This window comes from Carettochelys insculpta, chromosome 1, assembly GCF_033958435.1.
Source record: "Carettochelys insculpta isolate YL-2023 chromosome 1, ASM3395843v1, whole genome shotgun sequence".
NCBI classification, from domain to species: Eukaryota; Metazoa; Chordata; order Testudines; family Carettochelyidae; genus Carettochelys; species Carettochelys insculpta.
Window position 1 is genome coordinate 254,448,170 of NC_134137.1, and position 25,541 is coordinate 254,473,710.

Below are 25,541 nucleotides of genomic sequence, written 5' to 3' on the forward strand. Positions count from 1 at the left end.
CAGCTGGCAAGGGCAGCCCACACAGCTAGCAGCCCCAGCCTAGAGACAGGAGGGAAGTCCATGGTCCCCATTCCCAGGAGAGGCCCATGTGTGGGTATCTCTGCGCATGAGCCTGTGGACAGGCACATGGCATGGGGTGACATGCGGGGGGGGGGGCGACCGAGGCCAGCATATGTCCCACCCATGCATGGACCCCTCCACACCTGGGATGCGCTAGGACCTCCACTCCCATTGGCAGGTTGGGGTGGCTGACAAGGATGGGGTCACTTCCTTATATGGCCTGGTCAATCAACTGATGGGGGCCTCCCTCTTCCCTTATGTCTTTACAGTCTCGATGTCCATGAGCCAGCCCAGCCCCCTCAATGTCTCAGGGAGCCCTGCTGCAGGTGGGAAGGGGGATGGAGTGACACTCTGAGGACCACACACCGTGCTGGCTGGGCACGCCAGCACACCTGCCCGGAGGACCTCGCAGTGGCACACTCAGCTGCTTGGCAGGAGCAGAACCGTCTCCGGCAAGAGTGGCTCTTGATGGAGCGGCAGCCTGGGACCAGATGGCCAGCTCCCTTGATACCCTCAGCCAGGCCGTCACCACCTACCTGGACCAGGCACCTGCTCCACTGACAGCCCCTCCCACAGTCCTTGCAGCTGCCCCCACCAGGTCCCCCTGTAGCCACCCCGCAGGCCCCCTGCTGCCTCCCCTGCCCTGGTAACCCTGCTCCCATCCTGCCTATGCCTATCTGAAAGGGAGGAACTGGTGCAGAGGGTATAGGAGGGCATGCCCGTCCCAGGCGTGGCTTCTCTGCCCACTGCACTGAGGCTGAGGTTGCCACAACCACACCATGCCCCTAACTCCCTATGGTCTAGGCCCCATCCCAGTCCCGCAGGGGGCGCAGGACCAACAGTTGTCATGGACCCCAAGGGCGCCATGGCTCCCATCCCCTCGCCCTGGCAGATGACTAAGGTTCCCCCACCCCCGCCTTGTACATACTTCTCCCCACACCTCCCTTTGTACATAGTTCTCCCCACCACCCCCGCACCCTTTTTGAACATAGTTGGTGAAAAGATTCAATTGAAACCTCTCATGTCAACAAAATAATTTTTTTTCAGTTTTATTGGTGTTTATTTTTTATTATACCATGATACAGAATATAATATATATTTAAAAGAAAACAAATATAAAAATCAAAACATTTTGTTCCAAAACAGTAGAAATAGGATATTTTCTTATGGCCCGCTCATTTTTGGTCTTCCTAAATTTTTCCCAGTTTCACAACGTACGGGTTGAACCTCTCTAATACAGCACATTTGGGACCTGATTAGTGCCAGATGAGAGAGTTTGCTGGCCCATGGAAAGTCAATACTGTCTGGCAGCACTACCAACACTTCCACTGCTTACTGGGCTCTTAGAAGCCATTTAGGGGTAAATCACAGCTAAATAACAGCACAGAACACTGACAGCCGGGACTGGTGGCTGTGAACAAACTTTATGGGACCACAGGAAACTTGGCCACACCTACGATAAGTGGTCATTCGGCTAACTAAAATCATGCCAGATTATGGATGTTGGCTGATGAGAGAATTCCAGATTAGGGAAATTCAACTCGTAGTTTGATTTCTCTGGACTTTCAAATTTTGACAGAATGTAGCGAGAAATGGCTCTGATCAGCTCTAGTAAACATTTTATGGCAGGATTATGTATTTTACTTGTATACTTATGGCAGGATTATGTCATCACCATGGTTGCTTTCAGTAACTGAGCTATAGAATTGTAGGCAGACCCACTGATGCGGGAGAGGTGATGAGGGAAAGGAAGGAGGACAAAGAGGCATTTGCCCCTAGGCCCAGCATTTCAACAGAGCTCTGGAGTTCTGACTGTCACTGCTGCTGTTTTTACAGTAGTGGCATCTGCAGCTCTGGGCCCCTTTGAATTGCTGCAGCAACGCGGCTGAGTACAGCTGTGAAGCCAGGAGGGCCAACGCTGCAGTCTGGGTGGCACTGAAGGCCAAATGCCCTAGGCCCCATCCTTGCTGCACTTGGCCCTGCCCCTTCCAGATCATGGAGCTGGACCCCCCTTCCACCTTACTCCAGGGTGTGGAGGCTCTCGGTGCTGCCGACTGTAGGACTGGAAGGGACTTCAAGAGGACATCTAGTCCAGTACCCTGCTCCCACGACAAGGCTGTGTTAACTAGACAATCCCTGACAGGTGTTTGTCTAATCTGCTCTTAAAAATCTTCAGTGATGGAGATTCCATAACTTCCCAAGGCAATTTATTCCAATGCTTAACGAATCTGCCAGATGGGATGTTTTTCCAAACATCCAGCCTAAATTGCCCGAGATGCAATTTAAGCCTACAGGTTCTTGTTCTGTGCTCAGAGGTTAATGAGAACAATTTAACCCTCCTCCTTGTAACAACCTTCTATGTGCTTGAAAACTGCTATAAGGTCCCACCTCAGTCTTGGATTCTCCAGACTAAACAAATCACAGATCATGTTTTCTAGACCTTTAATAATTTTACTTCCTCTTTTCTGGACTTTCCTCTAATTTGTTCATATCTTTTCTGAAATGTGGCACTGGGACCTGGACACAGTACTCCAACTGAGGCCTAACCACCAGAGAGTGGAGAGGAAAAATTACTTCTCATGTCTTACTTACAGCACTCCTGCTAAGACATCTCAGAAATATGTTTGCTTTTTTGCAACTATGTCACACAGTGTCATATTCATTTTGTAATCCACTAGGATCCCCCCGGCCCTGATGCCTTCTGGATTATACCTTCTTGGGCAGTTATTTCCCATTTTGTATGTGTGCAACTGATTGTTCCTTCCTAAGTGGAGTACTTTGCACCTGTCCTTGTTGAATTTCATCCTATTTACTTCAGGGCATTTCTCCAGGTTGTCCAGGTAATTTTGAATGTTATCCCTGTCCTTCTAAGCACCTGCAACCTTTCCCAGTTTGGTATCTTCCAAAAAACCTTTATAAATGTACTCTTGAAACCCTTACCCAATTAATTGATGAAGATATTATGTGATACAAATAAATAATAACTTGAATTTTTCCGAACAGGAAGAATTATATGTCCAATCCAGAAGAGTAATATCATGGACACAAGAACTATTCCTGACCAATCTAAAGACAATCCATCTTTCCTGGACAGAAGTACTGGGCCACTTCCTGTCAAGATAATGCATACTTATCTTTCTAAGTTAAAGGTATAAAGACCCTGGGTCAACTTTTAATTGCCTAAATAAATTATTGAAAGTTGTGTTTTGATGTGCTCTCCATATTCACTTCTCCTAGTGTGCCAGATTGCACACTATTAAAGTTCATGAAACGTTACTGCTTTATGGTCTGAACTCAAGCCCAACGAAGTCAATGGAAGTTTTCAATGTGTTTTGGATAAGGCTGAAGCTTGGAAATGGACGTATTAGAAATATGAAGAGTGGTAATAATAACCATAACTATGGCTACATTGTTGTATTTAAGTAGTTTTAAATGGGAAATCCTAGTGAAGACTGCAGTACAGACAGGGAGTGCATTACTACAGCCCTGCTCAGACGCAGAGGTATGGATCTGCATCCCGTCTGCATATGACAGACTCAACTTCTAATGTGATCCACAGTCAGGATTTTACTTCCATCCGCACACCAAATATGGAGTGGGGAGGGAGCAGAGATGAGCAGAGGGGGCAGTGTCATGTAGGGAAGAGTCAGGCAGCAGAAAAGCAGGGACTGGGGCTAAGGGCAGCAGGGACCTGGGGCCAGGGCTCCACAGGTCAGCGCTCACCATGTCAGGGGCTGGGACTGAGGGGCAGAAGGGAGGTTGAGCAGGGCTGACACTCAGCCCCTCCTCCAGGGAGATTGAGGACTTATTTTCTTGTGTCCTGCTTTCCTGCTGGTAGTGCAGGGGCTTGCCCTGGTACCAACCCTTCTCTCTGGTGGGCAGGGGGAGAGCTCTATGCAAGTACGCTATCCACGGATACAAAGCAGCTAGTTGCAAAGATGCAAAGTTCTATGCATACCCCCATGTGGCCAGCAGACCTTCATAGATTGCGCATAGAAACAGAAGGAAGCTCCAACGGAACATTTTTCATCGCCAAGTGTGAGAGTTTGAAGACCAACCTAATTATAACTTAAAGCCTGTTGTCTGTAGGAAAACAATGAAAGGAGGCTTTACCCAAAACGCAGGTCAAATGCCTGTATTTGTTGCCTATTCCCTGAGTCATCCAGTCACTAAGGAAAGGTGGTTCTTAACCCACTCAATTTCCTTTTCTTCAGATCTTTCTTGGGGCACTAGCATTCTCCTTTTTTGCCAAAGGATTTTCTGGAAGCTACATGAAGAGTATGGCCACTCAGATTGAAAGGCAATTTGAAATTCCATCGTCAATTGTTGGCCTCATTGACGGCAGCTTTGAGATAGGTATGTAGCTTTCCCATTGTAAGTTAAAAAGAATGAGCATTTTAATGGACAATTTATTTAAAAGCAGCTATTCTCATTGGTACTTTGCATACATCTCCTCAGGTAATTTAATGGTGATGCTATTGGTGAGCTATCTTGGACCAAAAGTTCACCGGCCCAGAGTAATGGCTGTTGGATGTCTCATCATGTCATTTGGAATATTTTTATCAGTGATGCCTCACTTCCTTATGGGACGGTAAATATGGCTGATTATTACAATATGTGCCCTTTAGACTCCATCTTCTGAAGCAGGTTCTCCTCAGGACACTTGAGATAAAAGCTGAAGAACTGGTTTGGCAAAATTAAAGTTTCCCCCTAAGACAGGGATAGTTTCAGTCGCACAGTAAGGTCTACTTTAGCATTCGTTGACTTGCTAACTCGCTGAAGGCCCTATTCTGAACTCTCTGGTTCTCTGGTATGGGGGGCTGTCAGAGCTCTAAGTTGAGAGACTGTTACCTGGATCTAGAACTAGCCAACAGATCCTGATGAACCAGTTCTCTTTTTCTATGGCGTCCGTACACCACTGCCAGAAAACTCTAATGCCTGGGTGCTATATGGGGCACTGCCAACCCATCCCCACAACTGCCATATCTGAAGGAATGACATAGGCAAGGCTGTGCCAATGGGAGAGGCTTGTCTGTCCCCCGACCCCCAGCTACCTCCCAAACAGGGCTAGCCAGAGGGGAGATGCCATAAAAGAAAAACGGAGTGGGGAGACTGAGTGGGGCTATGTGGACCAAAGAGTAGAAAAGGCCCCAAGTTCAGCTCTGCCTGTGGAATTGCAGAGGGCCATAGATCTCAGAGAATTGCATGGCACTGGCCTTTGAGGGGCATATAGATTAAATACAGGGTCTCACTACAGCTTTGAAAGATAAATCTTTCCCCACAATGCAAGTGCAATACCCAGATGGATAGTGACAATGAGCCATAGACCATATTGTCTTTCATCATTAGAGGCTGTGCAGTGGGTTAGAGGTGTCCCCCACCCTTCTAGGTCTTGGGATGCCATGCTGTCTTGTTGCTTTGTGGGACTCTGCTCACAGCTGAGGAATTAGTGGAATCCCACTTGATTTTCAGTTCTGGTCAGCAGTCTGAGCAGTTAGGTGCCACTAGCTCCCAACCTGGGCAGTGAAGGGTCTGTGGCTGAGAGCTGTACTCCAGGCTGAGTAGCAAACAAATAGTTAGTAACCTAAATCCTTAGTCAGGGTGTAGTGATCCAGAATCTGGGTTCTCAGTCCCACTCTCAGGGCCATGCAACAGTCAAACATTTTAGAGCCCAGGCTCTTTATCAGGGTGAAGCAAAAAGTCCTCCAGGCATAGGTTGGGGTAGAGCACACAAACACAGGCTAGCGAACTCAAACAAAGTTATAGCACCCAACTACACATTCGGGGAGCTCAGGCAGAAGCAGAGTCTAGTGACCTTACTCAGCAAACTTAGGCAGATGTGGGCTTTCTGACCTATGGAAAGGGAGATCTGCCACCCCAGGAGTGAGGATGTGCATCAACCTAGTTCCATCACATCCCCACCTAAGGATGTGACCGTGGAAGAGGGGACCCCCACTGAACCAGCAGGGACCCTCCTGCAAAATGCTGACCTTGTTACAGGCCAGTTCTCCCCAAGATGGCTGTTTAGTTCCCTTGTGCTATTTCCTATCTATTCCTCAGGGTGTTTCTGGATGTACAGGGATTCTTCTGAGTCAGCTGTAAAGAAGGTCAGTGGCAGTCCTAGCAACTCATCTGGGGCCTGTCTGTGGGTGTCTATGACAGCATCAGCCAGTCCTCAGCCCTGTAGCAGCCTGCAGCAGTCTCACAGCTCGGAAGTAGGCAGGAGGCATTTGGCTCCTTCCACAGTTGCAGTTCAACTGAGTTCCCAGAGCCACCTTTTATACCTCCTGTTCCATCCACTGATTTCCAGTGGGAAGGGTGAGCATGGCCTGGCTGCATCCACCAGGGCTCTGCAACTGGTCCCTCCCCCTCTGAGTCCATGGGAGCTCCCTCCACCTCAGTACAGGATGCCACTATACTCTACTAAATCCCCCTAAAAATAACAAAGTGGCTGTTGGTATAGGGAAACCCTGGACTTTACCTGTTACTAGCATCAGGTTGTTTCTTTGCTACTCCAGATGAAGTCTCCAGGTAAAAACATACAGCTATTTGAATGTGTAGCCATTCCAGATACTGAAATGTGAGTTGTCAAACTGAACTTGAAATTCCTGTGATCAGCGTTAGCTTAAGGGATGTTCAATCATTCACAGCTCTCTTATCCAAGTGGCATCATTACAGTCCTATATAGAATTATAGAATCATAGAACACTAGGACTGGAAGGGACCTCGAGAGGCCATCGAGTCCAGCCCCCTGCCCCAATGGCAGGACCAAGTACTGTCTAAACCATCCCTGACAGACATCTATCTAACCTGTTCTTAAATATCTCCAGCGATGGAGATTCCACAACCTCCCTTGGCAATTTATTCCACTGTTTGACCGCCCTGACAGTTAGGAACTTTTTCCTAATGTCCAACCTAAACCTCCCTTGCTGCAGTTTAAGCCCATTGCCTCTTGTTCTATCCTCAGAGGCCAAGAAGAACAAGTTTTCTCCTTCCTCCTTATGACTCCCTTTTAGATACCTGAAAACCACTATCATGTCTCCCCTCAATCTTCTCTTTTCCAAACTAAACAAGCCCAATTGTTTCAACCTTTTTTCATAGGTCACATTCTCTAGACCTTTAATCATTCTTGTCGCTCTTCTCTGGACCCTCTCTAGTTTCTCCACATCTTTTTTGAACTGCGGTGCCCAGAACTGGACACAATACTCCAGCTGAGGCCTAACCAGCGCAGAGTAGAGCAGAAAAATGACTTCTCGTGTCTTGTTCACAACACACCTGTTAATGCATCCCAGGATCATGTTTGCTTTTTTTGCAACAGCATCACACTGTTGACTCATATTTAGCTTGTGGTCCACTATAATACCTAGATCCCTTTCTGCTGTAGTCGTTCCCAGACAGTCTCTCCCCATTCTGCATGTGTGAAACTGATTGTTCCTTCCTAAGTGGAGCACTTTGCGTTTGTCCTTATTAAACTTCATCCTGTTTACTTTAGACCACTTCTCCAATTTATCCAGATCATTTTGAATTATGACCCTATCCTCCAAAGTAGTCACAACCCCTCCCAACTTGGTATCATCTGCAAACTTAATAAGTGTACTTTCTATGCCAATATCTAAACCATTGATGAAAACATTGAACAGAACCAGTCCTAACACAGACCCCTGCGGAACCCCACTTTTTATACTTTTCCAGCAGGACTGAGAACCATTAAGAACTACTCTCTGGGTACGGTTATCCAGCCAGTTATGCACCCACCTTATAGTAGCCTCATCTAAATTGTATTTGCCTAGTTTTTTTTATAAGAATATCATGAGAGACCGTATCAAATGCTTTACTAAAGTCTAGGTAGACCACATCTACCGCTTCTCCCCTATCCACAAGGCTTGTTATCCTATCAAAGAAAGCTATCAGATTAGTTTGACAAGATTTATTCTTTACAAATCCATGCTGGCTGTTTCCTATTACCTTACCACCTTCCAAGTGCTTGCAGATGCTTTCTTTAATTACCTGCTCCATTATCTTTCCTGGCACTGAAGTTAAGCATCAACCACTATCAATTCGTTTCGAGGAAGCTCTAAGCTATGACTCACACAAACCACAATTATTTGTCTGTCAATTTAGTGTTCATGTACTCGACAAAGTAATTCCATTAGCATCAAGTTTATGTACGATTTTTGTAAAAGACGAGTCTTTCATATGTCAGCTACCTCTTACACCATTATTTTTCAGTTATGATTATGAAAGAATACCACTTACAGAGGACAACTCTTCTATAAGTTTATCAGCATGCTCTTTAGCATTATCTTCACATCATTCAACTTCAGATGCTGTGGAAATGAATAGAAAATTGAAAAATTCTGGTAAGCAAAAGCTCTGTAATTAGAATCCTTCTTGGTTGCCTTCATTTTATATGTCATCTTTTTATTGGAAAGTATAATATTAAAATCACTAAGGGGATGCATGTTCTCCAATCACACCCCCTCATGCAATCCTCCAGATATAATGGAAGGCATGGATGTATATTGGGGTGACAATAGAAAGCACTAAGTTAATGATGGGAAATCTAGGCTAGTGAGTGGGTCGCATGAGGGGCCCTCCATCTACAAGATTGTTGTAACCAAGATGGCTTCCCAGGATAGGTTAGTTTTGCTCTCTGTTCTTGAGTACCTGGAATGTGTGGGGTGTGTCACTCGAACTGTAGCAGCACTTGGCTTGGATGCAGAGGGAGCTCACTGCTCCCCCAGTCACTGTTGTGTGTGATCAGCACGTTTGTCACTTCACTACTGCCAGTAGGGAAAAAAAAACTGTGTGGATGGAAATCAGTGTAATCTGGCAACTCTGCATGTGGGCAACAGAAAACAAGATATCTCACGGGTCACATTTTGAGCCCTGATGGGCCACTTCTGCTAAGGGTATCACTCTATTATCCAGATTAGAATCTCCTGTTATTTTCATACATATTCAACTTTCTGTAATTCCACTAACGCATGAGGCAGAATATCCAAAGAAAATATACCCACTGTTCTCATGAAGCAAAGCACTTAAGCAGGTGCTTAAAGCTAAACATATACTTAAGTCCCGGGACTTCAGCAAGACTTCTGAGTAAATGCTCACCTGTGTGAGTAAGCACTGCACAATCAGGCTCGTTACTGGGGCATCTTCCTCACAAGGTTACTGCTCCACCCAAATATTTTGTGGCTACCAAAATGTCCTCCCATTGCAATCTAATGATGTTTTCATGATATTAGTGAATCACGTCAAAATGTTATGATATTGCATCAGAATACACAAGATTTTCTCTTGAATGGCTGGCTACAAAATAGGCCTAAAAGTTATAGTAGATTGTGAAGAAAAGAGCAATTAAATCTACTATGGGTGTTTTTTCCCCCCATTGTTCAAAAGTCACCATTTCAATTCTGTTGCAAATAAGTTCACTTGAAAGCTCTATCTCCAAAATTGTAAATGTTTATTGCTTACAGGTTGTGAAAAAAGAGCAAGCTCCCATCTGTGGATTTTTGTACTCATGGGAAACCTTTTGCATGGAATCGGTGAAGCACCCATTATGCCACTGGGGATTTCATACGTTGATGATTTTGCCAAAGAAGAAAACTCAGCGTTCTACATAGGTAATAAGCTAATGCACAGTATCAATGCCCAAAGCAATCTTTTAAACATTTCTGCATGAAAACTAGACCAGTGCAAGTGCTCAGTTGGCAATAGTCTTCATCCTTTCCTCACCTTACAAAGGTAAGAGTGGAATTCTGGGTAAGTTCCGGTCTTCGCTTTGGACTAGGGTTGCAAACAGCCCCTTTTCCTCTCCCTCAAGGTCTTCTGCACTATGAATGTTTGTTGGCTAAAGAACTGGAGCAGAGTCAGAGACGTAACCCAAAAGCGTTACAGGAGGGCCATGAAGAGTTATGTGCAGCACTAGACCCACAGATTGTCACTGCTTTGGAGAACAGACTCTTCCTAACCACCCTTCCTCAGATAACTGACTTAAATAATATCTCTAACATTTAAAAAAAATACTTTCAGAAAGTTTGCAGTTGGCAATTTGACTTTTGCACCTCGTGTAACTGGTATAATGTCACCTGTATCAGCCAAGGACATATTCAGCCAGCCTCTAGGATGTCATTTTCAATCGCTTCTAATGAGACTTTCTTAGGAAGCGGGATTACTTACTGATTAGGGGAGAAAAACTCCCAATTGTCCAAAACCAATAACAGTTTAGTATCTTTTAACTACTATACCACACCCATAATCTGTGCAATTGATATATGGCTAAGCAGTTGCCCAGAATAAAATTGGTGGCACATAGACTGGCTGTGGAAATTTCACTATAATATATTAATCTCAGAAAGTATTTAATAGATTATAATTCATCTAAAGCCATTCAACAGGTTTCACTTGAGGATGAAGAAAGATGTAGACAGAAAGCTGTGGAATTTTCAGAATAGAGCCGTAAAAAAACCCACTAATTCTCTACTTCCATTGAAAAGGATATTCATGATTGGGCTGGTTAAAAAATTTCCAATTTCCGAAAGTCCCACTATTGGCATTTAGACAAAGGAAAGGACCAGGATTTGTCAGGGACGTGTAGGAGCACATGGCCCCCAGTGATTACAATGCCCATGAGGCAGTCTGGCAGCTTTGATAGACCAAGAGAGTAATATTAGTTGACCTGAAACGAAATATTTTCTTTTAGGTCAATAAACTGAAACACATTTTTTGATGTGGAAATCCTGAAATGTTCAATGCTCAACATTTCTGAGCCAACAAGTTTCATATCTTTTCCTTTAATTTCTTTTCAGACCTCTTCTGCATATCTGAGGAAAACTTATCTATATTAGTGTTTAATAAGTATCACCTTATAACGGACAAAAATTTCATTCAAGTGTATTGATGAATTTTGACCATGAATGTGTGTGTGGGGCCTTGGTCAAGTAATGTCACCTTGGTGTGCTCACACTTCTGCTTTCCCTCCTGTATCTGGCATCTCTAATTAGAGTGTAAGTGCTCTGGGGGATGGCTAGCCTCTATGCCTACATCTACACTAGAGTGATCTGTCAACAGAGTTGGAAGATATTTTTGGCAAAACTTCTGTTGACAGATTGCAGCCACACACAAAAGCAAATTAAAAAAGTGGTCTACTCTGTTGCCAGAGAGTGGCCAGATGTCCTGGCCACTTTTTCAACGGAACGGGTCCTGGAAGCCTGCAAAGGGGGTCGCATGGCTGGCAAGCCCTTCTGGGAGTCCTGGCCAAGCACGCCCTTAAAGCCTGCCCCCCCAACAACCATTCCCAGCACACAAGAGGCCTTACAACTCCCACGAGGGACAGCTTAGCCTGTGCAGGAGCACATGCAACCCAAGGGGGACCCCCATGATGTGCACCTACCCTTGAAGCCAGATCATCCCCCAGCCATGCCCTGGACCCAGGCAGAGTGCAGGAGCTGCTCCCCATCATTGCTGCACCCGTTGCCCACCTTTTATGGTGGCCCATGCCCCACCCTGCCATCAGGGGGCCTGACCCTGATGCTGTAGGGGCACCCCCCCCGATGACCCAACTGGATCATCAGGCAGGTGTGGCAGTACACCAAAAGCACTGACTGGTGGGACCACCTTGTCATGGTTGAGTAGGATGACCAGCAATGGATCCAGAACTTCCAAATGCAGAAGGAAATGTTCCTTGAGGTCTGCAGCTGGCTTGCTCCCATGCTCTACAGGGAGGACATCTGTATGTGATCTGCCATGTCTGTGGAAAAGCAGGTGGCCATTGCCTTATGGAAGCTTACCAACCCGGACAGCTACCACTTCATTAGGAACCAATTTGGGGTGAGCAGGTGCACTACCAGGGCCATCCTTACTCAGGTAAGATGCTCTTGGTCTGCAGGCCTCATCGGGCTGGGGAAGGAGGGGAAGTCCAGCCTGAGGGCACAGGGTGAGGGATGTGGTGGGGGATGGGGATGGGGTGGGGTCCTCACTGGGGGGAGGAGGGGAAGTCCAGCCTCAGGGCATGGGGTGGGGGATGGGGGTGGGGGGCAGTGCCATCCCACCCTCACACAGATCTGCTGCTGAGGGAAGGGCAGCCTTTGAGGGGACGCAAAGGGATCTGGGGATGTGGGGGCTGAGATGGGGCAGGGTATCTGCCCAGGACCCAGGGCCTACATCCCTCAGTCCCTCACGTGTGTTTGGTCTCCTCCACGTGCAGGTCATGATGGCCATCAATGACACCCTGCTCCGGGGGTCGTCTGCCTTGGGGATGTGGATGTGGCTGTGTCCAGCTTCGCTCTCCTGGACTTTCCCAACTACTTTGGGGCCATTGACAGGACCCACATCCCCATCCACGCCCTGGACTACAGTGTGGCTTGGGGCAAAAACTGGAACGGATATCGCTCAGTTTTGGTGCGGGTCCTGGTCAACCACAGGGGATGGTTTATAGATGTCAGGTGGTTGGGCTTGACCCACCATGCATGGGTCTTCCACAACTCCAGCCTGTGCTGGAGGATGGAGGCTAGGACCTGCGTCCTCCATTGTGAGCTTGCAGTCAGGGATGTCCCCATGTCATTGTGCATCATGGGAGATGTGGCCTGCCCCCTACTTCCCTGGCTCGTGGGGCCATACACCAGCCACCTGGACTCCAAGCAGGACCTTTTTAACAGCCGCTTCAACTGGGCATACAATCCAGTAGAGTGCTCAATCCAGTCGTCCACTGACCCACCTAGGGGCGGAGGAGTGGAACGTCGCCCACGCTGTGGGGGCAATGCTGTGCCCTCCACAGCATTGTGGAGGGAAAGGAAAAGGCTTTCTCCTGGGGTACAGGGCTGATGCCAGCCCAGGCTACAGAGAGCTGGGCATGGCCCCGGACCAGCAAGCCCACAGGGATGGGGTATGGATCTGGGAGGCTTCACCCACAGCCCTCAATGACCCTCCCTGGAGCACTCTCTGCAGGGTCCTCAGGCCAGCAGCCCCATCCCATCCCCATCACAACCCCCCCACCCATCTACCCCTCCCTGACCCCCCACAATAATGAGGGCCGCGGGTGTGTTAAACTTTAACATGACAAAATAATGTATTCAAAATAAATGTAGGTGTAGAAACTATTTACAATGTACATGAACAGTGTGTGGGCGGGCTTGGGACAGGGGATGCTCAGTCCAGGGATGGGGTGCAGGAAGTTGCAATCCCACAGTGGAGCAGGACCCTGATTGATACCAACCATGGGTTCCTCTCCCACCACAGGTTTGGGGTCTCCATCATGGCTGGGATGGGGCTGTGAGGATGGGGAGATACACAGATGGGAGGGCTTGGAGGATGGCGGGGGTGGGCACCTTGGGGCAAGCAGGGGTGCTTGGAGAATGGGGAGGCAGACATGGTGGGCACAGCAGTGGGATGACTGCAGCCATGATCCACCTCACCAGGTCAAGCACTGTCTGGGGAAGTACTGATGGGGAGGCTGGGAGGGCTGGCGGGGCAGGGCAGTGGAGGGAGGGGATGGTGGCCATGGATGGCTGGACTGACTAACCCTGCCACGTGCTGTGACAGCAGCCTGGTGGGCCATCAGTTTGGCTCAGGACTGCATTTGCCACTGTCACTCCCATGCATCCCTCCTCCATTCAAACGCCCGCCGTGCCTCCTCACCCCACACCAGCTGCTCCATCAGGTCATTCTGTCACTGAAGGACAGCCATGTATGCCTGCAGGGCAGTGGTGTCCATTGTGCAGCAGGCCGTGTGTATGTGTTTATCCAGTGCTTGGCCCTGGCAGTGTGTGGGCAGCTGGGCCCGGCCCGCCGATGGGGCAGCTGTAAGGAGAGTCCTTTATACACCACAGCCGCCAAGTCCCCCCCACAACCCACTGCAAGCAGCAGCAGCCCTCGCCCCCCGAGACGTGGCATGGGGTTGTCCATGGAGTACAGGCATGTGTGCCCTGCAAGGCAGGCCCTGCTACGATGGACCAGGCCCACCACTCTGCCCCCCCCAACCTCCTTACCTGATAGTCCAGTGGCCAATGGGTGTCCAGGCTCTGAGGGGTCCCCGCATGTATAGTAAGCAAGCGAGGTGCAGACCAGCCCTGCTAGCCCCCTCCCCAACTCCCCACACACATTTGGTTCATGGCGCTGTCCACTGCTGCCTGTCACCCATGGGCGTGCCTGGGGTGCACCCCTTGGTGTTGTGTCTAGGGTTGGGCTGTTGCTCCTATGGCTGGACCCTGCTCAGCAATGGCAGAAGCATCCACCCTACCCCCCCCAGGGCTGATGTGGCCCCTCCTGGGGCTGGTAGTAGACTGGCGCCAGTGCCCAGGGGCTGTCTGTTGACTCCAGGTAGGACACATGGCCATGCACCTGGTTGCATGTGCTGGGCCCACAGCATATGGTCCCACCCAAGCTGGCTTGGTGAGGTCATGGCACCCCATCCCCCACACCCCATCTGCCCCGGGGTGTGTGCCCATGGGGTACTCACTAGATGGGTCCCTGAACAGGTCTGGTGATGCCACTTGTGGGGCTGAAGTCCAGGGCAATTGCTAGGGTCCCCAGGCTTGACTCTGGGTTCAAGTACAGTGCATCCTGGGGCTCCAGGGTGGTTCCCACCTGCTCCAGCTCCTGCTGAGGTGGAGGGCCTCTTCCCCAGTACTGAGGGCCACACTGCTGGGCACACCATCTTTGGCCTTAGGAGCTAGTTTAGGTCCTCAAAATAGGGGCAGCTGGCCATCCCTGCTCCCAACCTCTGCCTCACATCCTGGGCCTGCACATAGCCCTGGTGGAGCTCCTTTAGCTTGGCCTGCACCTGCTCCAGGGTGCAGGTGGGATGGCTGTGCTCCATCAGGACTGCAATATGGTAGGCATATCCCGGCACAATGCACCAATTAGCAGAGGGGTCAGGAGATCCTGAAGTTCAGGGCTGGACCAGTAGTAGGCCTGCTTTTTTTGGCCCTCAGATGGGCCCTGCAACTCCTCCAGATGGTCCCCTAGGGGTTCAGGGGGATCTGTGCCCATGGTGCCATCCTACCAGCTCTGGTTTGAGTTGCTGAGGTGTCCCTACTGACAGTGTGCAGCCTGTGGCGACTACATACTGTCTGCTGGCTATTATGGGTCTTCCTGGGCTCCCTGTGCCTTTAACGGTGGCCGGAGGCGTAGGTCACAGAGCCTTCATTTGTGGTAGAAAGGGTGCATCCTGGGTCCAGCTGGCCAATGCCATGGAGGACTTCTCTGTTGACAAAAGTCCCCCTGGAGCAGTAATCTGTCAAGAGAAGCACTATTTCTCATCGCAGAGAGGCGTAACGCTGTCGGGGAAAGGGCTGAGTTTTGGTGACAAAATAAGTTTTGCGTGTAGCCACTTCGCAAGTTTTGTCAACAAAACTCTCTAGTGTCAGCTTGGGCAATGAGTAGAATCTGATTGCCCAAACAGGCCCATTGTCTTCAAGGAGCTCTTGTGGAATAAGGTATTAATCAGTATAACTCAGGTATAAGAATCTCTTCCATTATTACCTAGCTGTATGTAGATATCGTGAGGGAGAGGGAATCAGAAGCTGAATAGCTTGCTGTGTCCTGTTTCCTTTGTCATACTTCCCATGTAATCCTTTCTAATATGATGGGCTGGCTGTTCTGGTTTACAGTCCACTTTATAGCTCTACAAAGCACAAAGCCTTCAATTAATCCTCAGCAAACAACATGCTTATGAATTGCTGAGTTTAATTGTAGTTGGGCATGTGTACAATTAATTAGTTTAGCCAGCAATTACATTTATCATTCTGCAAGAGGAGCTATTTGCAGTTTTAATCAGGTGTGGCACACTTCCTTGTACATCCTGGGCAGAATGAAAATTCAACATGAAGGTTTTATATAGAATTGGGGATCTAATCCTGCTTCCACTGAAACCAATAGCCAAGATGGGATCAGGTGTTAAAACTGTTTAAATGTGATAATTCTTAAACAATATATGTATCAGATGGTGTTGCACTGATTTCAACTCTTGAGGAATTGACTCATAAGTGTGCATAATTTATTGGCTACAGGTACAGCTGTTCAAAAATAGAGTTAATAGAGAGACAAGGTGTATGAGGTGATGTCCTTTATGGGACCAGTTCTGTTAGTGAAGAAGACAAGCTTTTGATTAGCGTGACAAGAAAATGTCACCAATTAACTTATTTTCTTGTACCCATTGCACACTGCTGAGTAACAATACTTCAGAGGACTGTCTCTTGATTTACAGGTGCAGTCAGACTGGCACTATATAGGCTTTAAAAGATTTAAAAAAACACAGGAGATGTGAAACTAAGGTATAAATTTCTCTACAAACATGGAAAATTGTTGCTGATTTCAAATTCTGGCTGACTCTTTGCTTTATATTAACGTTTTACTGTGCAATTTTTGGCAGACATACACTGGTAATGGGTTGATTTACTAGTATATTTTTAGAAGATTACCAGTTCACAGAACTTTAGATGGGTGCTGTTTTACTGCAGATTAGTAAAACTGACATAAATGTGAAGGGTAAAATCTGGCTCCGCTGAAGTCAGAGAGCTGTGTTACTGACTCAACATTTCATCCTGATTCCCCACTGTGTGACTTCAGGTTCTCCAGTGAAGAGAACTGAGGGAAAGTGGGGAAGAACTGAGGTAATGCTGTGAAGAATGAAGGACACATAGTGGGAGGCTCCATTACAAGAACCATTGGTCATTTGCTGAGCAATCACTGTAGTGAGATCTGTAAACAAGGAGCTTAAATTAGACAATGAATGGAAGAATCTCCCCATGGAAGGGAAGAACATTGCATTAGGCATGTCAATGTAGATTTCAAGGATGGTTAACCTAATTATAACTGGCTTCATCTGTCACTCAGTAAAAGATGATTTCTTGCAGTTGCAAACAACAAAAGTCTCTCTTCCAGGATCTGAATTTTCAAGATCCTAACTGATTTAGGCAACCATGTCTGACTGAAAATTAATGGGACTTAGGTGCCAGTGTCACTTGCATTCACCTAGGTGCTTAACTGCTGCTTTAGGTGCCTAAGTCCAACATTTAGGAGCCACTAACGTTCTCAAAAACACCACTCAGTTGCTGGTAGGCTCCTACGCTCCTGCTAGCAGGCTAATGCTGCCTAACTCCTGATCCCACCCCACAGCTATAGCACATATGAATACACTGGCAGCCCCAGAGCAGGATTCTTAAACTATGTGTTCCCCAGTCTTATTCTCATCAGGGCCCAATCCTGGAGATGTTCTTTGAGCACACTTGGGCCCCTTGCAATAGACAGCTGTATGGGTAGAAGTCTTCAGGATGTTCAGTAGTCAGGGTACTTAGGTAGGACATGAGAGACCCAGATTTCAGTTTCCATCTACTAGTTTTGAACACTGATGTCTCCCATTGCAGGGGAATGCCCCACCCAAGAGGCTATGGGCTACTGTAGAATTAGTCTCCCTCTTGTTCTCAGTGAGAAAGGGCTGATCTGCTTAGGTGCCTAACTCTAGGAGAGGATTCACTCAAGGAGAGACAGCTGAGAACTTGGAGTGGAAAGAGACACACACAGATCAGTGGGGGTTTGGTCCTTAAATATCTTTCAGGAGCTGGACTCTAAGCTTGTGCACCTTTCCTTTGCCTTCACGCCTGGCTAATTTAGGTAGCTTCCTACCCAGTTTGCTGGGTTCAGATAATCCCTCTTTTAGATGCCTTTCTCTTTACAAGGGGCACCTCGAGCATCTAATTCTGAGCAGAGGCAGCAGGGCATCTAGGAGCTGGCATTGCAACACTGAGCATTATAAAATCTGCTTGAATCTAGGCGCTTTTGGCAATTTTACCCCCATTTTGCTGTTTCTTCCAACTCAAAATGCCACAGGTCAACACAAAAGAAAGGGAAACACTGCCACTCACGTCGGAATTTACTTTTTGAAGCTTTTTCCCCCCCTTTTTTAAAATTCTGTGTGGTCAAATCAAATTGTTCTGTATTTCACAAATTTGAATTGCAACAAAATGTGGTATGGCCTGATCAGTTTGTACTAAACTTTACTGTTCATTCCTTTGCTTCTTGTTGCATCCCATCCCCCTCCTTCAGTTTTGATGCCTGTTTAGTCATAAGCAAAGGCCTTGCGTGAAATCAACAGCAAAACTCCCATTGACTTGTGTAGAGCCAGTGTTTCCCCCATTGTCTACTTGTTTTCTACTAGCCCACTTTCGGAGCTGTATAAATAAATATTAACATATCTTTTTGTTGGTTTGTGCTTTCCCACATTCACTTGTATTTTTTAGACGTTCTTTACAATGTATTACACTTAAACACAGGCATAATAATTTAGCCTTTTGGCTAACATTTTCAGAGTATTCTATCTATACATGGCTAGATCTATAATTCTACTTATTTTCGTGTGATACTAATTACCGCACCATGGCTATGAATATAGAAAGCATGTAAACACATGTTTAAATTTAGGCAAGGAAATAGCCTTCCCTGAACTTGAATTCAGGGCTTATTTGAGTATATGTGACAGGGAAAGTCACACTTCCCACCAAATTGCTTGTGATCTCCATTTGTAAATACAGTCACAATCCCTGAAATATTTGTAAAACTATCTGCTTCTTAATAATGTCTGTTAACTAGTCACTTAAAGCTGAAAGAAAAAAATAGATTAAAACCACGTTTTCAATATACTTTTTCCCTCATATTGTCACTTGATTCTGATCTTGCCAGGTATACTATACATATGAGCCCACACAAAGCCACAATGACTTCTGTTGGGCTCCATGTGGGTGAAGGAATATTACTGAATAGTGTAACAGGCAGGATAGGAGCCTGACAACGTAGAGAAAAATTTATTTAAGAACTATCATTAGAAATTCTCATGCACTATTTGTATTTTTTCAGACTAATGGTTGTTTTTTCCTGCCACAATGCATGGAGATACACATCTCATAGAAGTGGAAGGGACCTTGGAAGGTCATCAAGTCCAGTGCCCTGCATTCTTGGTAGGACCAAGCACCATCTCTGACTCTTTTTTCTTGTACCCCAGCTCCCTAAATGATTGAATTCACAACTCTGGGTTTAGCAGGCTGATGCTGTAACTATTGAGCTATCTCAGGAAGAGCGATAACTCAGTGGTTTGACCGTGGGCTTGCTAAACCCAGCATTGTGCATTCAATCTTTCAGGAAGCCATTTAGGAGTCTGGGGCAAATAGATTTTAAAAAAATAAAATCTGTCAGGGCTGTCACACAGCACACAGTCAACCTGTGGAACTCCTTGCCAGAGGACGCTGTGAAGGCAGGACTCTAACAGAGTTTAAAAAAGAGCTCGATAAATGTTTGGAGGTTAGGTCCATAGCTGGCTATTAGCAAGGGGTAAGGTATGGTGCCTAGCCTTTTGTCGAAGGTGGCAGATGGATGGCAGGAGACAAATTGCTTGATCATTGTCTTCAGTTCACCTCCTCTTGGGCACCTGGCATTGGCTACTGTTGGCAGACAGGATACTGGGCTAGATGGACCTTTGGTCTGACCCAGTATGGCCATTCTTATGTTCTTATGGTGCTTGGTCCTCTCAAGAGGGTAGGGGACTGGACTTCATGACTTTCCAGTTCTATGAGATGTGTATTCCATATTTATATTTTTTATATTTATATTTTCTGCATTAAGTACATTACTGAAATCATGAAATCTTCCTTTTCTTAAAGGTGCCATAAGATCATTTGGAATGCTTGGGCCAATGTTTGGCTTTCTGCTTGGATCTTTCTGTGCTAATCTGTGGGTAGACATTGGAGTGGTGGACCTTGGTAAGACACAGAGATAATTCATTGAATGATATTACTGAAATATCAGTGACTCAGATATTCTGTAAGTGTTCAGAAATTGTTTTGGAGGAAGCTGTCTTAGAAAAGGGGGGCTCTCTGATGGGCGTTACTATTTCGATAGTTAACATCATTGTTTGGCTGGCATGTTAGATGGGAAGCTGGAAATTCAGTGATGTGCACAGATAAAAAAAAACAGGAAGACTGTGTTAACTGAATATTTAGAACTTCCAGAGGGCCAGTTTTGCTCCAAGTGAAGGAATGGGCAAAGATTCCTGGGCAAAAATTCCCTTCCATCATTTAAATCACTTTGCCCATTTCTAATTCCAGGTAGGGTTTTGGGTCCTGAAATTTGCATTTTTTAAGGATTTTCTTGGAAAAGCATTGCAATGGCAGCCTGCAGCAAGAAAGGGACATCAAGGAATGCTGAGGTACATTGTGGCCCCTGTATAAGTGACTGGTATTTCCTAATGTTGGATGCTTGAGAATGATTCACCAATAAAATAGTTATCAAGTCTCTTATATAATATGGCTAATCTTATATGTTTAAATATATGATACAAACATTCTTCTATACATTTACATTATAATATTCTAATATTTTATATTTCACATAATCAAGAAACAAAAATTTAGTGCTTAATTTGGAATCTCCCTCTCTTTTTTTTTCAGAGAGCGTAACTATAACTCCAAAGGATATTCGTTGGGTTGGTGCCTGGTGGCTTGGACTGTTGATATGTGGAATAGCTAGTTTTCTGTCTTCATTGCCTTTCTGGTTCCTTCCTTATTCCATACCAAAAGAAGGAGAAGAAAGAAATCTGAAGAAGCTGAGTGAATCATCTGTTACTATCCAAGAGGATCACTGTAACATTAAGCCCAAATTTTCAGAAGCAGTAAAAGGTAACAGTGTATTGTATGACCTATTTCACATTGCTGTCCTTCAGTTATAAATACAGGGCTACTTATGTGTTTGTACAGAAATCAAGCTGCGTCCCTGGGTGTTACTGCAATGCAAATAGTACATCAGCAGCAGCAGCATCCCATGTAGTGATGGGATAACTCCCGTGTGAGAATATGTTACAGGTCCCCCTTTGTGCTACTCCACAGAGAATATGTGGTGGTAGAACCTAACCCCCCCCCGCATACTATGGAGCTTTAGCTAAAGCTGTAACAGCTTGTAGTTCTAGGCATGGAGGTCCCTGATTTAATGTCTCTATGTGTTAGCCATTTCATTAGCATGACATATTGTTACATCCATAAACATAAGGTAAAAGACACTGAGTAGGGAAGCTGATGGAGGAAAACCTGATTCTTTATTAATGAGTACTTCATTCCTCTGAAGTTACTCCCCTCTATTAAGGAGATGAATGTGAAAGAGGGAAATAACAACTACAGTATTGCTATCACCTACAATTTTACCGCAAATCTCACGACATGCAGTAGTTTTTCCTAAAGCCCCAGCTCCTGGAGTCATGTGATGATGGGACACTATTATCTATTTTTCTTTTTTTTTTAAATTAAGGTTCTAGCCCTCATGATTGAAGACAAAAACTTTAAGATGCAAATCCTAAATGCTCACCTGAAGAGGAGCTCTGTATAGTTTGATAGCTTGTCTCTTTCACTAAGAGAGATTGAACCAACAAAATATCGCACCCATCTTATCTCACTAGAAAAAAGGCATATAAAATGAGCCCCCTATGATAATTATTTAAAATCTCATGATTTTTGGGACCCAAAGCATGAGCTTTGAATACCTAGGGGTGGCAGGATTTTAGATAACTTGCAACCACTGACATTACTCTTATTATTAGTTGTAGTAGTAGTACAGGTTGACCTTCTCTAGTCTATCAACCTCAGGACCTGACCAGTGCTGAACAAGAGAATTTGCCAAACCACAGGACGTCAATATTGTCGGCCAGCATTATCAACACTTCCACTGCTTACTGTGCTCTTTGAAGACATTTACATGTAAATGTCAGCTAAACAACACCACAGAACACTGAGAGCCAGAATTGGAGGCTGTAAACAAACTTTATGGGACTGTGGGAAACTTGGCCACAACCATGATAAGTGGTCATCCGGCTAACTAAAATCATGCTGGATCACATATGTTGCTGAACAGGAGAGTGCTGGACTACAGAGGTACAACTTGTAGCAGCCCATTGTTGTAATTGCAGTCCTCAGTCAAGATATGGACTAAGCATTGTACAAGCATGTAAACATGTAAGTGCCAGTTCTAGCACCAATGATTTTACAATCCAAGTAGACATTGAAAAAATCAGGGATATAAGGCAGGTCTCTTGATTCCCAGTCTATCACATTACCCACTAAATTGCATCACCTCTTTATGAATTAGTATCTTTATAAATCAAGTATGGAAGAAGAGGAAAGTTCTCATTGGTATATAGATAGCCTTAGTCTGAAGGGGAGAAAAATAAATTAAACTTTCCAACACAGTCAGTAACTAAATCAGTGTCTGGTTCATCAGCTGAATAATGACAAAACTTTCCATATGACTAGTTTATATTTAGCAGGGAAGACAACATAAGAACTGGAGATCACCAAATGAAATTAACAGGTAGCAGGTTTGAAACAAACAAAAGGAAGTGCAGTGCGCAGTCAACCTGTGGAATTCCTTGCCAGAGGATGTTGTGAAGGCCAGGACTTTATCAGCGCCCAGAAAAAAAACTAGATACTTATTAGCCAAGATGGGAGGAATGGTATCCCTTGCCTTTGTTTGTCTGAGGCTGGAAATGTGTAATAGGGGAGGGATTGCTTGATGATTACCTGTTCTGTTCATTCCCTCTGAGGCATCTGGCATTGGCTAATGTCAGAGGACAGGATGGCTGGCTACAAGGACCTTTGGTCTGACCCAGTCTGGCTGGTCTTATATTCCAGACTTCCTACCAACATTGAAGAAACTTCTTGGGAACCCAGTCTTTCTGGTCTATTTGCTCCTCACTGTTCTGCAGTACAATTCTGTAGTTGGGATAATAACTTTTGAGACAAAATTTATGGAACAGCTATTTAATATAGCAGTGTCAAGAGCCATCCTTCTAATTGGTACGTATCACTTTTTTGTCATTATTTTATTTCCACTTTTATCTTAAGACCCAATCCTGGTCCCAGTTATTCCAAAGACAGATTTAACACTTGCCTCAGTGGAGTTGAATTGGGTCCTTAGGTATAACATGGAGTGTAAAATATCAGAGAGGTAGCCATGTTAGTCTGTAGCTTCGAGAACAACAAGAAGTCTTGTGGCACCTTATAGACTACAAGATACTTTGGAGCATAAGCTTTTGTAGGCAAAGACCCGTTTCATCAGATGCATGAGTGGGGGGTTGGTTTCAGAGCAGTATTTAAAGGGTGGGGTCCCAGTAAGAGGGAGGGCCAGAACTGACAAGGTCTATTCAGCAAGGTGGAAATGGCCCAGTACCAACAGTACTTATCAAAAGAGGAAAAAACAAGTCAGATGAGACGGGGATGTGAGCCTTAGTCAGTGTCTAATGGGGAGACATTAGCCATTAGACTCTGAAAAAGGCTCACATCTCCCTGTCTGATCTGACTTGTTTTTTCCTGTTTTGATAAGTACTGTTGGTACTGGGCCATTTCCACCTTGCTGAATAGACCTTGTCAGCTCCGGCCCTCCCTCTTACTGGGACCCCACTCTTTAAATACCCCTCTGAAACCACACACCCCCCCGACTCATGCATCTGATGAAGCAGGTCTTTGCCCATGAAAGCTTATGCTCCAAAATATCAGTTAGTCTATAAGGTGCCACAAGACTTCTTCTTGTTCATGGAGTGTAAAAGTTTCCTTTGTGGCTGAGGGGTTAAAGCTTAAATTGAGGAATACTATTTACCTACAGTATTTTTGAAATACATAGTTCTACTGATCAGTTTCCTGTATTTCTTCATAGAGTAACCTGGCTTATGATAAATTTCAACGTATACTTTTTTTCTGCTGTTAATGGGATAACACTGTCTGAACCCCTTGGGATTTTAAGAATATTGAAATCCTTGGGGTGCGTCTACACTAGCTGGCTACTTCGAAGTAGCTGGCACAACGTCAAAATAGTATGCATCGCGTCTACACGTGCCATGTGCTATTTCAATGTTGAAATCGACATTAGGCGGTGAGACATCAAAATCGCTATTCCTATTCGAAGACGGGAATAGCGCCCTACTTCAACGTTCAACGTTCAACGTTCAACGTTCAACGTTGAAGTAGGGCATGTGTAGATGATCCGCATCCCACTATGTCGAAATAGCGGGGTCCTCAATGGCGGCCATCAGCTGAGGGGTTGAGAGATGCTCTGTCCAGCCCTTGCGGGGCTCTGTGGTCTCCGCGTGCAGCAGCCCTTAGCCCAGGGCTTCTGGCTGCTGCTGCAGCTGGGCGTCCATGCTGCGTGCATGGGGTCTGCAACCGGTTGTCGGTCTGTGGATCTCGTGCTGTGCAGGCCGAGTGTGTCTGGGAGGGGCCCTTTAAGGGAGCGGCTTGGGGCTTTACTGGCCCCTTATTTCGACGGGGAGCGCTTGTGTGTGTGGAAGCTCCACATTTCCTTCCAGGTCAGCTCTTTTCGACGTTCTCTGTCGCTACTTTGATGTTGAACGTCGATGGCACCAGCCCTGGAGGATGTGTAGACAATACGCATTGAAATAGCCTATTTCGATGCTCTTACATTCAAATAGGATACTTCAATGTAGTGTGCTAGTGTAGACATAGCCTTGGAGTCCTATTGCTTAATCTGAGCCAGTCCCTACTGCTTTCATCATAGGTTGGATCCAAAATGGAAGGGACTGATTTCTCATCCTAGTCTGGATGCTTCTGAATCCTCTTAAGAAGATTACTAAAATCACACAATAACAGTGTTTGGGATCAAAATCTCAGGAGTAGAGTATGTGAAATTTTGGAATCATCAGCTCTCAGCCCATACCCTAGACAGGATTCAGCCTAAAAATGGAATCCTAACTCAAGATCAATCCAAATCCAAACATTGCCCTCTCACACCAGGGCTATGTCTACACGTGCCCCAAACTTCGAAATGGCCATGCAAATGGCCATTTCGAAGTTTACTAATGAAGCGCTGAAATGCATATTCAGTGCTTCATTAGCATGCGGGCGGCAGCCGCGCTTCGAAATTGATGCTCCTTGCTGCCGCGTGGCGCGTCCAGACGGGGCTCCTTTTCGAAAGGATGCCGCCTACTTCGAAGTCCCCTTATTCCCATGAGCTCATTGGAATAAGGGGACTTCAAAGTAGGCAGCGTCCTTTCAAAAAGGAGCCCCGTCTGGACGCGCCGCGCGGCGGCAAGGCGCGTCAATTTCGAAGTGCGGCTGCCGCCCGCATGCTAATGAAGCGCTGAATATGCATTTCAGCGCTTCATTAGTAAACTTCGAAATGGCCATTTGCATGGCCATTTCGAAGTTTGGGGCACGTGTAGACACAGCCCAGGTTTGTTAGCTACCTATGGCCAGACCTCAAAAGGTTTGGAGGCTGATGTCAAGGGAGGGATTTTCATTTGAATTGTCCAGACTTCTAGCACCAGCAAACCTGTCCTGGAAATCACATGTGAAAAGGCAAGGAAAAGAATGAACAGTCTTTTTCTAAGGGAATTGTGGACATAATGAGAAAAGGAAGCATCAAGCAAAAATGAAACAGAACTTTAAGCTTCAAATACTCAATCTGAGGAATAGGGGAAGTATCTATTTCAGCTA

At 46.0% G+C, this 25,541-nt stretch overlaps 1 protein-coding gene across 2 annotated transcripts in view; it reads left to right on the forward strand.

The window, feature by feature from the left end:
• LOC142007174 (solute carrier organic anion transporter family member 1C1-like) overlaps positions 1 to 25,541 on the forward strand; it is a 56,940-nt gene that overhangs the window by 16,598 nt on the left and 14,801 nt on the right. Inside the window, exons 2-9 of one of the 2 annotated variants that reach the window (XM_074983729.1) lie at positions 3,064 to 3,209; positions 4,275 to 4,416; positions 4,519 to 4,651; positions 8,290 to 8,420; positions 9,540 to 9,686; positions 19,713 to 19,811; positions 20,499 to 20,726; positions 22,725 to 22,889. In XM_074983729.1, coding sequence (XP_074839830.1) covers positions 3,099 to 3,209; positions 4,275 to 4,416; positions 4,519 to 4,651; positions 8,290 to 8,420; positions 9,540 to 9,686; positions 19,713 to 19,811; positions 20,499 to 20,726; positions 22,725 to 22,889 — 1,156 coding nt within the window. In that variant the 5' untranslated portion in view covers positions 3,064 to 3,098. Of the gene's footprint in view, positions 1 to 3,063; positions 3,210 to 4,274; positions 4,417 to 4,518; positions 4,652 to 8,289; positions 8,421 to 9,539; positions 9,687 to 19,712; positions 19,812 to 20,498; positions 20,727 to 22,724; positions 22,890 to 25,541 lie in introns of those variants that run through there. The other variant, XM_074983728.1, reaches the window with a different exon arrangement.